General features: G+C 42.1%; 1 protein-coding gene across 2 annotated transcripts; it reads left to right on the forward strand.

Moving 5' to 3' along the window:
- Window positions 1-1,905: 1,905 nt before the first annotated feature.
- Window positions 1,906-16,705, forward strand: LOC137355765 (surfeit locus protein 4-like). Of its 2 annotated transcripts, XM_068021265.1 has the most exons (6): window positions 1,906-2,015; window positions 5,031-5,217; window positions 10,866-10,942; window positions 12,082-12,125; window positions 12,830-13,016; window positions 14,773-16,705. In XM_068021265.1, exons 1-6 carry the CDS (start codon window positions 1,965-1,967, stop codon window positions 15,037-15,039), a joined length of 813 nt encoding a protein of 270 aa, XP_067877366.1. In that variant the 5' UTR covers window positions 1,906-1,964; the 3' UTR covers window positions 15,040-16,705. The 2 variants fall into 2 exon arrangements, with proteins under 2 accessions (XP_067877366.1, XP_067877367.1); XM_068021266.1 differs by lacking the exon at window positions 5,031-5,217 and having other exon boundaries at window positions 1,915-2,015.

A 16,705-nucleotide genomic window follows, 5' to 3' on the forward strand; every position in this document is an offset into this window, starting at 1 on the left:
AACTCAAACAGCCTTAATCAAAGGTCTATGGCAAGTAGTTACATAGACAGTACAAAAATATGAGCTTATCTCAGTTTAAACTGTAGGGGTATATCCAAATTTACATGTAGAATAAAAGATCATAGCAAAGAGAAACATTTTAGTTAATTACTTGGAGAAATTGCAGTTATGAATTACACTCTCTGTTGCTACATTTTATCGTCTTAAAATTTGCTTATGCCGTTGATATCTTTCTCCCAGTTGATGCAATTTTCTCCCTCTTTTCAGTCATTTCAGAGGCTCTCTTCTCAAACCACTCCCCCACCTTCAGCTCCAAGGCAGTCTTTTCCCTTCCCTCATGTGTGGTGTCAACTGGTAGAACCTGTCTCTAACTCACAAGATGCCAGGTTCAAGTCCCACTTCAGGACTTGCGTGTAAAAATCAAGGCTAACATTCCAGCGCAGTACTGGGGGAGTGCTGCACTGTTGGAGGCGCCGTCTTACAGATGAGACACTAAACTGAGGCCCTGTGCGCTCCCTCTGGTGGGGGTAAAAGATCCCATAGGACTATTTCAAAGAAGAGCAGAGGAGTTCTCCCCAAAGTCCTGGCGAATACATATCTCTCAATCAACATCATAAAATCAGATTATTCAGTCATTATCACATTGCTGTTTGTGGGAGCTTGCTGTGCACAAATTGGCTTCGGAGTTTCCTACTTTACAACAGTGACTACGCTTCAAAAGTATTTTGTTGGCTTTGAGAGTTTGGTGGTCATGAAAAGCACGACATAAATGCAAGTCTTTTTTAATTAATTGAATCATTTTTTTTTTGTCTCCCAATTCAGAAAAGCACTTCTGTTCTCGCCTCTCATTCCTCAGTTCATCAGGACAATCCTCTAACCACTGATCTGACCCTCTGCTCGTTTTCTGTCTTGCTATAATGATCTCAGTGAGGGAGGCATGCTTTATAATTCCCAATTCCCTGCATGTTGCTCACTGGCCAGCCCATTCTTGGCTGCATTTATAATCAACTCCAGCTTACGTGTTCTTCCCCCAATGGTCCTCCAGGCGGTGTCGCACCCGCCTGTGCGCGGTCCCGACCCACTCTCTCCCTATCGCGTCCGCTTACCACCCCACTCACTAACCCTCGTTCCACCGCGTCCGCTTTCCCCGTCGTCCAACAACAAAATATTTATATAGCGCCTCTGACGTAATAAAAACAGCCCATAACGTTGTTCTTTCAGGTCCACTTTCCCAATACGCCGCTCTTTCACGTCGGCTTTCTCCACACACCACACCCCCCCCCCCCCAAACCCACACCACCACCCCCGTCAAGCTCGCTTTCACGTCCGCTTGAGATTTCCGTCAATTACCTCTTTCAGGTCCGCTTCTCCGCAACCCCATCGTTAATTAGTTTTTACTCTTTCAGGTCCGCTTTACTTTTTGCTCTTTCACGTCCGCTTCCCCCCCCCCCCCCCCAAAATCCCCAATCCATTAATACAAAAGCAAATTATTGATGCTGGAAATTGATACAAAAAAACAGAAAATGCTAGAAATAGATCAGGCAGCGACTGTAACGAGAGAGACAGAGTTTGACCTTTCATGTCTGTGACTTTTCCTCAGAACCATGTTTTTGTTTTCCCCTCAGCACCGAAGCTGTCAGCACCCGACGAGTATTTCCACCATTTTGTTTTCAATCGGGCTTTAATTGAGGTTCACTCTGTCAGGTCCGCTTTCCCGTGGCCGTTCATCAGCCCTCGCTCTTTCACGTCCGCTTTACGAATTTCGCGCGCTTCCCCCGCGCGCGCCCCCGCCCCCGCCCCATTGCGCGTCCCTGGTGACTGTAGTCGCCGGCGGGCTCATGCCCGTTGCCCGGCGCGCTGATACGTGGCAGTCGGGCACGCGGCGCGGCCCCGCCTCCGCCCCGCCCCCTCCTCCTCCCCTCCCCCTTTCCCTTCCCTGGAGCAGAGAGACGGAGACAGCCGAGATGTCGGTCCAGAACAATGTGATGGGGACCGCCGAGGACCTCGCCGACCAGGTACCCTCCTCGCCCCTCGGAGACAAGGCCGCAGCCCTGCCTGCCAGCGCCCGTCCTGGGCAGTGGTAATGCGGGGAAAGGCGCTGTTGCTCGGGGAGCTGGGGCCTGGTCGGGGGGGCTGCAGCCTCGGCACTCGGATTGACCCCTAACCGGATTTGGTGCATGATGCTGCTGAGATGCAGCCGTGTGATTTTGTGTTTGCAGAATAATTCTGGGACCGTTTAACTACTGGCAATATCTCTACAAATATTGCTGTGGGATAGTTTAGAAATAACAGCTGGCCAATTGAGGAATTAAAACCTTAATTCATACAGTTACAGACACTTTATAATATACAATGCTATTTCATCCTGTAACGTTTTGAAACAATTAATGAATTAATATTTCAGCTCCGGCATTAACATTCGCCCAAAACTTGTAGTTTGCTTGTAAAATGTATTAAATAACACAAAGTTTTGTAAGTTACTAAGCTCATTTCCTAACTATAATTATTGGATAATTATCTGAAGAGAAAAATTTGCCAGGCTCTGGGGAAAAGGTGGAGTGGGATTAGCTGAATTGCTTTTATAGCGAGCTGGCATGAACACAATGGGCTGAATGGCCTCCTGTGCTGTAATCACTCAATAAATTGTTCTGGGGGGAACGTAGGCAGTTGTGTTTTGCCTCGAAAGCAAGTGTGATAGTGTGACATATTGTAGTGTGGGGCAAACTTTTTCTGTATTTGGTTACAGGGCACTGTAAAGCCACATTTATGTGCAGATTGATTCCCCCATATGTTGTTCTGGATAGACGTGAGTTTATAAACCATCCCAAATGATTCATTGGGTGAATGTGTTATATGATGTAATGCTAAGCTGTACAAATTGGCATCAAGTTTTCTGGTAGTAACACTAAAGTTGACCTGTGCTTATGAGCAAGGAAGAGAAAAATTAAGCCTGGATGACTGCTACTGTAAACTGTGTATATGGAGTGAAAATAGGATTGGGACGTGATGTTCTCTGGCTCCGTTTCCCAGAATTAAATGATCCACCAACGCTCACTGTTCAGCATGTGTACCTACTTTCAAGATGGAGAGGGTGCAGACAATTGGTCAACGGATTGCTTTATACTGATGAGTAGACTTATAGTTAATTGTTCACGTTAAATTGCAGGACATGTTTATGACGATAGGAGCACTGTAACATGTGCACAATATTCTGTTTCTAAAGTCAAAGTGTTTTACTGGCATGTAAATAGTCATGTTCTAAAGTTGATAAGCAGTTTGCAGATTTGCAGGTATTCGTAAATTCCCAGTTCCAAGAAACCATTGTGAAATGACACTGTTTATACATAAAGTCATCAAAGAAGCGGTGAGCCAGACCTGTTTTTAACGTAGAGGGAGATTCTCCACCAGAAAATCAATCCATAAATGCTTTAGAGAAGTTGATAAATATTTTGAAAATTAAAGTTAGAAGGGATGGGGAATGTTACTAAATGGTCAGCTGTTTCATAAAGCAGGTGCTGATGCCATAGGCTAAATGATAAACTGTAGTGTTGACTCTTTGTACAGTATGTCCGAAAAGTTGATGGTGTGTTGAAAATGAGTTAAAATGTGGATTTATGGCATTCATTTATCGCAGGGTTGCCCAACCCTTTCGCCTGGGGGGGCCACATTACAATTTTTATCTTGCATAGGGCCAGTGAGAGAATTTCAGAAAGATAAAGGCATTAAAAATTTATCTTAATCAAAACAACAACAAATGTACATTTTTGTGAAGAAACTTTCAATGAGAAGACTAATGTATTGACTTACTTTCTCTTCACTATGTTGGACATTGATTTAGTGAGATACCTGGCATTTCTTTGCTTGCACAAGTAGTCAATGTTTGCCTGCACTGAGTATTCTGGATAGCGATGCAGAGTATTCCGGATAGATATCATTCTGTCAGATGTGATATATATCTCTCTCTCTCTGACGGTTGCAGAGCGCAAGAACGCTCAGCGGATGTTTGGTTCAGTTTTTTTTTTAAAGATTGCAAGTCAGTTGCGCAGCTGACAGGTGCTGACATTGGGAACAACACTTTCCCAACCTCAGACAGATTTGGGGTTTTCCGGTGGGCTTTTTAGAAAAAAAAAGTCAAACTGCTGGAAAACTGAGTCTGTCTGAAGTTGGGAAAGCACTGTTCCCGATGTGATGTCAGCAGCTGTCATCTGTGAAACTGACTTGCGATCTTTTTTTAAAAGCTGGTCTGACAAAGGGAAATTTCTCATCTCCAGTCACGGACCCCGGTGAGGATGAGGAATGGCTCAGATACAGTTTACATTCGCGGGCCAGAAGGAAGCCTTCGGCAGGCCGGATGCTGGCCCACGGGCCGTATGTTGGACAACTCTGATTTATAGTAACAGTGCAGGTTTATAGGTTCAGACCAGCTCCAATTCCCAACTGATTAGTTGGTTTAGTAGGGGTACTTTTAAATGAGCAAACTTGTATGTAGTTTAAGTACTATGACTCTTGGCAAAAGTGTTCAGGATTTTGATTAATAGGCATGTCAAAATATTCAACGTAGCTTCCAAAATTTGTGCTCCAGAATACTTGTAGGGCAAAGCCCTGGATGAGGCATAACCTTATTGCACAGATCACAAATGTATCTTAATTTTATCTCCTTTTTTTTTAGTGAAACTACAAAATGTTGCTTTTCCACATGCCTGTATTCCTAAGTTTAGGACAGAGATGTCCAAAGTACAGTCTGTGCGGCTTCTCTATGCCTTGAACCCTGATAGTTTCATAGGCCTGTTGATTCAGAATGGTGTACGAATCGCGTTAAAGTAAAGACGGTCGTGCATTGCATTTTCTGTCTCTTTGTAGATTTCCAACATTTCCTCTTTCTCATTCTGGGAATAAACTGAATAACCAGCCATTTGGTGCAGCAGGAATGAAATTGTCCTGAACAGTCAATCACGGCTAATTGAAATGTACTTTACACGGTCCTGAACCCATTTTGATTTTAGAATGACAACATTTCTGTTTACTTCCAGTTTTTGCGCGTGACCAAGCGTTTCCTGCCTCACGTTGCACACTTGTGTCTGATCAGCACGTTCTTGGAAGATGGGGCTCGCATGTGGTTCCAGTGGAGTGAGCAGTGTGATTATATCAACATGACCTGGCATTGTGGGAACGTCCTCGCCACCCTATTTGTTTTGCTTAATATGATTGGGCAGCTAGGTGAGTCATTGGATGGTAACAGTGAAGTTCACAAAATGTGCAACTCATTGGTACATTTTGTTTTTAGCAGGTGGTGGCAGTGAGAGGGCATATTTGTCCATAACCTGACTGAACTATTTTAGGCCGTTGAAGATTTCACAAGGCTGTTTGGCATTGTAACTCTTTGCCGTACTGAGTTTGAGGGATGAGAGTAGGCCATTCAACCGCCCCCCCCCCTCCCACCACCACCCCCCAGCCCATTATATTAGGTTATGGCTGATCATTAACTGAACATCCATTTACCTGACTTTATTCAACATCCCTTGATGCACTTAACAAAAATCTATCGATCTCAGTATTGCGAGTTTCTATTCACTCAGCATCCACAGCTTTTTGAGGAAGCAAGTTCAAAAGTCCACTCTTAAGCGGCTGAGCTGCTGCCTTGTTCTAGATTTCCCCTCCAGAATAAAATAGATTCTTCTGTATCTACTGTATCGAATCCCTATTATATCATTTTAAATATCTCAATTAGATCACCCGTCAGTCTTCCAAGCAAACCATGTTTATGCAACCTGCCTTATAATTTAACCCTTTTAACCCTAGTATTCTGGTGATTCTGCACTATACCCACTCCAAAACTAATCTATTCTTCTTGGGGCGCAGTGGCCAAAACTGAATGCAGAACTTCAGATGTGATTGGACAATTTTTTTCTACTTTGCATTCCAACCTCGTTGAGATAAAAGCCAACATTCCGTTTGCCTTTCTGATGACCTTTTGTACCTGTACGCTAGCTTTTAATTTTGTACCTGAACTCCAAATTCGTTTATTCCCCCACATCTCCTAGTCTTTCATTTAGATACGTCTCGGATCCAAAGTGAATGACCATTTTTTACTTCTGCCTTTGGATGGTCTTGGAGAGCTGTAAGAATGTTCTTGCTCCCTCTAGTGACATTTTTTCCTTTTTTTTAAAAAAAGGACTTCAGTAGCACTTCTTGAAAAGGTTCTCGTGAATTTTACAGGGACACTTTCTCCAGACTCTCTTCTTTTGTGATGGGGAGGTGGTCAGTTCTTACCCATCTTCAACACGCAGTTTTTAGAAAAGCCATTAGGTAGCAGTCAGAAGTCGGTACGTTAGCTCATTGTAGTGCCCTCCTGACTGAGATCAACTAACTTAACACAAATCAGGGATTGATCTAAAAGCAAAATGCTGCAGATGCTGGAAATCTGAAATAAAAACAAGAATTGCTGGAAATACTCAGCAGGTCTGGCAGCATCTGTGCAGAGAGAAGCAGAGTTGATTGCGTGGCTGAGTACAGTACATCAAGCAGTGAATTTCCCTAAGAAATATCTTCATTTGTTAGGGAAATGTTGAACTTCTGGTGTTTTTAGTCAAAGACTGATGATGAGAAAAAGCCTAGGAAATGGCCAAACACCAGCCTGTTTAGTCAGAACAGTGTGTTATGGGGAGAAAAATACCTTGTATTAAGAGAGAAAAGTATGAAGTGTTTGGGTGAGCAACATTGTATGTTTCTAACATGTTCCCAACATGAAATGTCTGAAAGTTTGGCCACAAGAAGTGAACAGAAAAGCGGAGGGAAGCAAATTCAGAAAGAGCTATTCAAGGCAGGTGGCAAGGTGAGTTTCGGAAGACAGAGGCAGTCTTTTAGAGTTGAAGGAATGGATGATGTCAAAGGTGCGGCAGGTGATTTTGGAAATACAGCTGGAGAAGTAGGCTCAGAAGGATTTGAAAACCAGGGAAAAATCAATTTGCTGAGGCGGGGGGGGGGAATTGTGAACAAAGACAGGATTTTGAATTCCATTGATTGCTGGACAAGGGTCATGGGCAGGACAGGATGTGAGTGGTGGTAATTTTGCCTTGAGAATTTGTGTCAGCTAGGGAAGCTGCAGAGGATGGTATTAAGTCTTGAGCTAACAGAAGACTAGCTGTGGTGCAAATGGGGTAAGGAAGGAGGGGGTGGATGTTGTATTGGTAAAATTAGGCAGTCTTAATGTTGCATAGCATGTGGATTTTGAAGCTCAGCTCATTGAGGAAGATGGTTGTGTGCGATTCTGGGGGCGAGAGGGCCACAGTGGTCTGAATAAGATGCAGTTTGTGCAGGGCAGCTTTAGGGAAGTCTAGGCTTAAGGTGGTACAAGTTAGGAGGACATTTTGGCAGCAGTGATGGAGAGGGAGGGCTTCAGGCATACAGTGTTCTGAAGATCAAAGACGCTGTTGGCCACATACTGGATGCAGGATAGAAAGTTCAAATTACGATTGAGCAGAGTGCTGAAGATCCAGACCTGTGTTCAAGGCAGAAAGGTACTGTTGCAAGCCAAAGGATGGATCTAGTTTTATCAACATTGAGTTGAAGGAAATTACAATTCATCAGGAACTTGATGTCAGGCAGTCATAAAGAATTACAAAGTATTTATAGCACCAGACAGGTCATTCAGCCCACTGACATGCCGATGTTTATGCTTCACACAAGCCTCTTCCCACCCTCCTTTATCTCATTGCCAGAGTGGGTAGCACCCTCCTTCCACCAACCCACACCTCCCACTACCCCCACAGGTTTACATTGGCCTCCCCCTCCCCTGCAGGTTAGCACGTTACCTCACTGTCCCCCCCACCCCTCCGTAACACCCTTGCCCCTCTCCCCTTCCCCCAATTTGTTGAGTAATCCATTTTACCTTTATACCCCAAGTCTTTTATGCTGCATTCATTGTAAATGTTTCTATACATCTCACTTTCTTTCTGTAGATTTTAAAATTGTTTCCCAGTTGGAAATTAGGGACTCAATAAGTTTGTGGCCAAATTTTAGCAATTTGACTTGGCAACTCTTTTCTTTATTTTAAAAGAGAGGTTACAAAAAATCTGTGCCAAGGTTTAAGTGGCACGCAGCTGTGTAGATGCACAGCCACCCACTGTGGCACTTTTTTATAGCATAAGCCAAATTCAGGAGTGACCTGAAAACTCCATCATTCTTGGCAGCTGTATGTTCATATTTATGCTCTGGTTCTTGTGCTCATTATTTCTGTGCCTTTGAAAATCTTGCATGTAGAAAACGCGTTTAAATCAGGACCTTGAACGAAGGCCTCTGGTGTAACAGCATTGTCCCAGTTTCCAGTTCTCACTTTAACCTTGTTGTCATCACTGTCTTTCATTCTAGTTTAACTTTGCTACTGATGGTGAGTTGTAGGCACTGCTAAAAATATATTGATGGCAATAATTGTGTTTGGCTGTTCATTTTTCTTATTGATGTATTTAAGGTGTGAGTAATTTTGTTTCTCCGAGAGAATATTGTCACATTAACAACTTCCAAGTTGTGAGTTTGTGGCTTTGTATGTGAAGTCTTTGAGTCTTGACCAGAAAGGCATGGGCCTCAGAGATGCCTTTTGCTAAAACTCACCAACTTTGGCTGTTTTTATCATGTCTTGAGTGTTCCACAGATTTGAAGCATTTTGTCATGAGAGGAAAGAGAAAGTGAATGATCAACATCCAGAATCTCCTTGTCAAACCGCCTTTCCTACTCATTCTGGTGATTGAGAAATCTGAGTCTTGGATGACTGGAGAGAATTTGAGGGGAAAAAGTGTCTATAACCTGCTATAACATGCACACTTTTAAGAAGCCATCTCATTAAAATTCATCCTATTGTTCTGTCAGATTCTAGCTAATTTTAGTAGTTGTCAGAGAAGGGGGCTTCCCCAGTGTACAATATGAATATTTATTTTCTGCAACCATTGATGAAAAGCTGTTCCCATTATCCAATGGTACAAGGACGAGGGGACACAGATTTTGGGCAAGAGATGCAGGGGGGATGTGAGGAAGAACTTTTTTATGTAGTGAGTGGTAATGAACTGAAACTCGCTGCCTATGAGGGTGGTGGAAGTGCAGACAAATGATTTCAAAAAGAAATTGGATGGGCACTTGAGGGAAATAAACTTGCAGGGCTATGGGAATAGAGTGGGGAAATGGGACTGATTGGATTGCTCTATGGTGATTCGGCATGGACTCGATGGGCCAAATGGCCTCCTTCATTGCCTTAATGACTCTATAACTCTAATTTATTTGGTAAGCTGAGTGGCTCACGTGTATCTTTAAACCAAGCCACACAAGAAGAGTGTGCATATTCGCACAGCAGACTACACTGAACTAATTTCGGAAAGTGTGGATGCAGCTTGGGAACAGCCAAGGCTAGACATCTCCAGTAAGTTTGTACCAGCTAAAGCTCAGCAGTTTACCAGCACAGAGCACTAGTAAGCTTTCTGCTGCTTGTCTAGCTGGGATCACCGTTCCTTATAGAACATTGGAGCTAAATGAGAAAAATCTCAACCCTAATGACTGGTCATCGTGTACAGTTCCCCGCAGTACAGAAGATTGACTAGCTCGGATACGTGCTACAGACCAATCTCCTGTCGCCAGCTACATCACGTTGGCGCTAGCATCACCCAGATAGACCCTGTGAGAGGAAATTTGTGCAAAGGGGGAACCTGTGCTTTCAGCAGTGCCCGTTCCATGCACTGTGCTGCAAAAGTGGTTGGTCTAGTCCATAGTCGTGTCCAGGCTTTCGGGTACTCCATTCTTCTGGCTCTTCAGTCAGTTTACAGCTCCAGCCGAAACAGTTGATGCTGTGTGATGTGATGGACCAGCACTACTGACAGAGGGGCCCTCTGTATTAAACAGCCTTGTAAAGTAATGCATGGCACTTCGGGTTTTACCTCAAGGCATCATATCTAGGAATGGGTCAGTTGGTGCATTTGCTTGGCCATGGGAACGGAAGTGTATCCATGTAGAAGGAAGTTTGAAAAGAGCATAGCACAGTCCCACGTTTGTGTAAACATAGCACTGTGCTGCTACCTCCTGTTCGTTACAGCACAAGACTAGTACCTGGCAGCCAGCTCCCCTGTCCTGTGCTGTGGCTGTTCTCTGGTGCCTGGTGGAGAATCTGCCGTTTCTTGCTTCGAGCAGTGAGGCTCCAGCCCATGCTTTGTGTCTACAGGTTGGGCAGAAGAACAGAGAGACCTTTGGAATCCCAATTAAACTACACAGATGGGTGTAAATGGGAAATCAGTGCAACAGTGACGAGGCAGAGGATGAAAATTGCTCTGCGAGTGATTTGATAACTGTATAAAGCAACAAAAACCCGAATTTAAATTCTATATATAATGGAGAAGGATAGGAGCAACATTTTCTCCAGTGTCCAGTTTATATAAAAGCACAGTGGCCTCAGCTGCAGCAGCAGACAACTGGCAGGAGCAGTTTGCAATCACTGACAGGCTACTGAATATGTGAAATCAAAAACAGAAAAAGAATCTATAGTGGGTGATTTGTATTTGCACATGAAGGCAACTAATGGCATATAAGCTATGTCCTACTTGGGTGTGTAATCATATGTCATCTTTACAGAAATAGTGGAGATGTGTGGTCTTTACAGCTGTATGGCCTATCATTATAAAAATACCATGTGGTTGGAAGATTGCAGATTCACCCTCAAATATTGAATAGCCTTTAATATTGTATTTTGCTATGCCTCTTTCAGTATCCAATACTGATTGAAAATAATCCTGAAAAGGTCCTTTTTTTTTTTTTACTGCTACATGCAGTTTTGTGGTTATTTTAATCCTGTCTGGGATGGTTTTTTTTAGCACCTGACTTTTTATTTCCAGGTGGTTGCATTCTGGTGCTGAGCAGGAAGTTTGTGCCTTATGCTTGCTGTGGTTTATTTATACTCATTGCTATGCAGGTAAGTTCCAGGTGCAAGCATGCACACACATTGCAAAAGCTATTCTTTTACTCCTGAAATGCATAAACATATTTTTTCTTGTAATTTTCAAATCATCCCTTGTCCTTTCTTCCCTGTTGGGAAAAAGTAATGTTTGTGCTGGAACTGCTTCATAGTGGCATAGCTGAGATGAGTAACTTGAGCTGTGGGGCACTGTGGTGTTAACTCATGTTCCACCCCTATAGACAAGAAGAGTATTGTACTGAGGCCATAATTAATCCTTTGTTACCACCTCCACAAGATACAATATCGTATTAATAACTCACGTCCCCAGATTTAATATCCTCTCTTCTTGTACAAATTCCTTTGTGTGTACTGTCTTATTTATCAGCTGCCTGTAAGAGTGCACTGCTGTTCTCTGGGGAAGTTACAATGAAATGCCAAATAGATTAGCCGTTCTCAATTCCACCTCATGGAACTACATGTCCTTTCAGCCATTCATCAAACAGGGGCTCGGGCACTCTGTTACTTGCCCACAGTTTCTAATTTTTATCTCCCTGTTAGGTTTCCTTTCACTTGACATATGCTTGATGCTGTTTTCCCCTCCCCCAGCCTCGGCAAAGGTTGACAAATATCCAAAATCCGAATAAAGGCTAAAACAATGGTAATTTCCATATGCAGCCACTTATGTTAAAGTGTGTTCCTTCCGTGGCAGCATAACTTAGCTCAGCATCATAACAAAGATGGGATCAGCTCTGTCCCATATTCTGATGTCAGGCTAAATGGGGAAAACCCTGTTCCTCTGTTTGGTGAGCCAATAACTAGCGGACACATAGATTTAAGATGATCGAAAGAACAAAGTAGGTGATTTGGACATAATTGTTTTTTAACATGAAGAATTATTAAAACCTAGAATTCCCTACCAGAAATGGTGGTGGAAGCAGAATCTATAATAACTTTTAAAAGAGAACTGGATAATTATTTGATGAAGAAAACATTAAAAGGGTATAAGAAAAGGGAATGAGAATGCTGTAATAGCACAGACTTGATGGGCCAAAGAGCAGCCTCCTGTGCTGTAACATTCTATGACTCAATAACAGTTGCCTACATTGATGAGGTTTCAGGGCAATAATGGCAGTTTGCTGTATTTTTTTTTCCAGACTGTTGCTTACAGTATTCTCTGGGACCTTAAATTCCTTATGAGGTGAGTGAATTGGTGTTACTGCAGTCTTGGCAGTTATTGAAAATTAACATAGAGCGGAGCAAAGATATTCTGATAATTCCTTTGATTTCTAAATCTGAAAATTCAGTTTGGAGGCTTTAATACAGGTAATCCTCCCTTTCCTCAAAACTTTAGCTGAGGAAATTTTGAATCAGTTGTAAGGTTGAGATGGGCCAACTCTTGTTTGGGTGAATGGGAGTGGGGAAGGCTGTACTTGTGTATCTAAACAAACTTTTAAGTCTCTCCTTCCTTCTTGGCCAAACGTGCTGAGAAAATGGGCAGGTTTCCTGCTTCCGATTGCTATCTGGTGATTTCTTTGCAAACCTATGTGTGTTGAGAACAGTTTTGAATATGGTGCTTGTTCTGGGTGCACAGACTATTGATATTGTCCAGGCTCACGAGATTGGCCATTTGGATGAAGTAATGGGATTACTGGTACCGAGGGATCTGAACCATTGTAAATCATTGGCCTTCAGAAGGGGAGACGACTTAGAGAACAGAAACTTTATTAGAAATATGTATGTGTCGACCTTACTTGCTGTGCATAATGGAGAATTAATTATGTGCTACTTTGAATTGTGTTGTAAATTAGAGCTGTTCAGTATTTGGAAAAAGTACAGTATTTGGCTTTCTAGATTTCAGCCTTAACGTTTAATGATGGAGTCCCTTTTGATCCTCCCATTTAGGAATCTTGCACTTGGAGGTGGTTTGTTGCTGCTGCTGGCCGAGTCTCGATCCGAAGGGAAAACCATGTTTGCAGGTGTTCCTACCATGGGCACTAATTCCCCACGTCAGTACATGCAGCTGGGAGGCCGTGTCCTGCTTGTCTTAATGTTTATGACCTTGTTGCACTTCTCCTTGAATGCGCTTACGGTGAGTGGTTGGAAAACATCATCTACTTTAAAATTGCCAAGTATTGACAGATTAGTTTCGTACAAGACCTTGCACTGCGATAAGTTATATTATGAATGTCTGCTTCATGTGGCAGTCGAGGGAATCCTGCCTCGTTCAATGATACAACAATGTTGGTGAGTTAACTTGCAGTCTTCAGTGTCTTTCATGCCAGTAGTCTTAACTGGATTCCAGCTCACGTCCCCAGACATGAAGCAGATTGTATTCTAACTCTACTCCTGTCTCTGCCTGTCTGCCTTTCTTCTCACTTTCCAACCCTCACCAGTAGCTTTTAAATGTGCTGTGCTGCACAGTCCTTATGGTTAGATTTTTGTTAGAGTGCACCATATACCAGAGGAACTCAGCTAGTTCAGTAAATATTGTGATCTATGGTGCATCTGCCAAAATGTGATGAGATTAATGCTCCCAACATTGAGCTTGAGAGTAGAAGTTAGTGTGTTGCAGTAATTTCTTTTTAGAGTTTGCAAAGTTAAGACTTTTACCCTTTCGCTATTCAGATTAACAAAACAAGCAAATTACTTTTGGGTTATTGTTGATGCTGAAGAGTTTTTGATTCTAATCAATGCTGTGTGGATATTTCACACGTCCCATGTTTATATCTGTCTGCCAGATCTTTGCCTTCGCTTAAGTCTTCTGATGTCCCATTCTAACTTCCTGTTTCCATCTGCACAACTTTGCCTACTAACTTAGTCATCTGCAAGCATGGATATAAAACTTCGTATGCATGTATAAAGGACTGGATTCTAGTCATATATATGTGTGTGTGTGTATATATATATATGCCCTATAGATCTGAGGAACACGACTTTCCACATTCTGCCAACCAGGATGTGTTCCCTTTTTCTCAGATCTCTACTATGTCCCACCCAATTTATCCTGTGAGCCCCTAGAAATTGTACAGATGGTGACATCGGGCAAGGACAGGATTCAACTCAACTATGAGTCTTTCACAATAACATAGTCTATTGGAATATAAAAGGGTAGAAGTTATGTTAGTTATGTAAAGCTTTGGTAAGACCTCATTCAGAGTATAATGTTCAGTTCTGGGCATGAAAGGTTATATTGGCCTTGGGGTGAGTGCAGTGCAGATTCGTCAGGATCTAAAAGTGTTAAATTGAAGGCAGGTTGCATCGACTCGATTTGTATTCCCTTTCATGAAGAATATTAGGATGTGATGTAATTGAGCGGTTTAAGATGATTAAAAGAGTTGATAAAAAAGCATCAACCCTGTTTCCTCTGGTGAGAGGATCCAAACAAGGGGGAACGACCTTAAAATTATAACTAGGCTGTTCAGGGGTAATGTCAGGACAAACACTTTCACACAAAGGGTAGTGGAAATCTGTAACTCTCGCCCCCAAAAAGCTTTTGAGGCTGGAAATTAATTGAAAATGTCAAAACTGAGATTACAAGTTTTGTTAGACAAGAGTATTAAAGAACGAGGGCATAGATAGTTAAGTTACGGATCAACTGTGATCTAATTGAACAGCGAGAGAGGATCGAGGGGCTTAATGGACTCTTCCTATTCCTATGTTCCTAGCGGTCACTTTTGTGTCATACAGAAAATAAATTATCATGCAAAGTTTGGAAGAGGTGCTGGTGTCCATGGAGCTTTACTGCAGCATGAGCTGATGCTTTGAGAGGTGGGTGGGGGTGTAGAGGATTTTTTTTATATATATCAAGGATTCCCTAAATATGTATTGCAATTTTTCTTTCCTAGATTCTTCAAGACATTGTTGGCACTACTTTGATAATCCTTGTGGCCATTGGCTTCAAGACTAAGTTAGCTGCTCTCACACTGGTCATTTGGCTCTTTATGTTGAATTTGATTCAGAATCCATTCTGGAATGTCCCAGTTTATCGGCCCATGCATGACTTCTTAAAGTATGACTTTTTCCAAACCATGTCTGTGATTGGCGGCCTTCTGTTAGTAGTAGCACTGGGGCCTGGAGGAGTCTCGATGGACGAACATAAGAAGAAGTGGTGAAGAGGTTTTTCGGAAGAGATATATATATATATATTTGTGTAATTTTTTAATTATTTTTACTACCGTATCAGTTCTCTGTCTGAATCTGAATTGCTTTTTCCTATTGGATTTCCTTCATGTGAAGCAGAAATTAAAATTCACACATCAGTTTTACTGTTTTGCTTTCCCTTCTAGTATTTAGAAATTAAGTGATGTTAAAATCGGTGCCAAAATTTACCAGATGCTCAGTTCTGGTACATATTTTTGCACAGTGCTTTCTGGTACTGCTTCAATGCTGGGTACAGGCTGGGGAGTGTTTCTTCTTTCTGGGCTTTGATGTTTCAGACAATCTATTTAATGAATTTCTGGGGACAGGCTGGCTGGCTTAACAGGAAGTTAGAATATTCTGAGGTTCGATGGCAAAATGAATGTTGAAGGTGCCATATCTCAATTCAGGTGTATAACATGACCATTCCAACTTGTATTAAGAATAAAACAAACGGACCTTTGACAAAATGGACCAAATTATCTTGAGTATCCTATTTGCTAGTGTAATGTATGGAATATTCAGCTTCTGTAAACTTTCAAACGTGGTACGACTGCCTTGCTACAAACTGAAGTGCCTTGCACAGCAATGTTGTAATGTGTTGAGTTTCGAGCTTAGTTGTTCTTGTACAAGCAGCAACTTTGAGACTATATCTGTGTCCCGTTTTCCACCTAAAGTCCAACAATTTGGTAAAGTGTTTTTGTTTGGTTTTCAATCTTTTTTTAATTATCTATCTTCGGCAAAACAGCATCTGCATGACTGAATCAGGGGTGTGCCCAATACACTCCCATACCTGTACACTGTCCGGCTTAATCAGAAGCAAACTTAGTACAGCTCTTAATACCGAATCATTTGACAGGCCCTGTATCTAAAATGCATGAGTTGATAATGTTTTGCTTGTCCTTATTAGCTCCTTTAATTATTACCTGAGCTCTATTTTCCATGTGTTTGGTGTCACTAATTTTCATTTCACAATTTATAAGCCAAATGTCACGACTTTTTTTTTGCCAATGCTAAAAAGCCACAAGGACGTTTCCTGCACTGGTTCACAGCAATCTTTCTCTTTCCCTCTTGCTCATGCTGGTGTGGAAGTGCCCATGTTCTGCTTAGTATCACTCCATAATAGCACATGTAGAGTTAGCTGCTTTATGGAGAAATTCACCTGTCACCCGTGTGTTTTTGTGAGGCTGTGTACCATTGCCAGTCACGTAATTTAATGAGAGGTGTGAGGATGGTAAAAACAAATATTTTGACAGCAAGATCTACTCTGGTGACCAGTGGGCTTGTCACTATTGGCTTTCTCACTGGGCTTGAAGTAATACAAGATCCAGGAGGGAGTGAGAGAAGGCTACAGGTTGCACTTGTATAAAGGCAATGTAACCCTTGCAAAAATTCAACAGTTTTACTCTTCAAAGCCTCTTTCAACCCTGTGTTAACTTTTTCGCCGAAACCTAGGTAAAAATAGCCAAAATAATCTGTTACAAACACATAACCATTTTATAAATAGATTTTAATGTGTTTAATACAAAAGTGTCTTAATCTGTGGCAGTAAGTGCAGGCAGTGCTGACTTTTGAATGTCTTGACATTGTGGTTGTATTTGCAGTTCTGCTGGAAGACTCATTAAATGCATTGAAAAACTG

This window comes from Heterodontus francisci, chromosome 43, assembly GCF_036365525.1.
Source record: "Heterodontus francisci isolate sHetFra1 chromosome 43, sHetFra1.hap1, whole genome shotgun sequence".
In the NCBI taxonomy this organism is placed as follows: Eukaryota; Metazoa; Chordata; class Chondrichthyes; order Heterodontiformes; family Heterodontidae; genus Heterodontus; species Heterodontus francisci.

Excerpts from the sequence above, each read along its gene's own strand:
- LOC137355765 (XM_068021265.1), top strand. The coding sequence starts at position 1,965 with ATGTCGGTCCAGAACAATGTGATGGGGACCGCCGAGGACCTCGCCGAC. Across the intron at positions 5,218-10,865 it reads TAATATGATTGGGCAGCTAG|GTGGTTGCATTCTGGTGCTG; the intron begins GTGAGTCATTGG and ends TTTTATTTCCAG. Across the intron at positions 12,126-12,829 it reads GACCTTAAATTCCTTATGAG|GAATCTTGCACTTGGAGGTG; the intron begins GTGAGTGAATTG and ends CCTCCCATTTAG.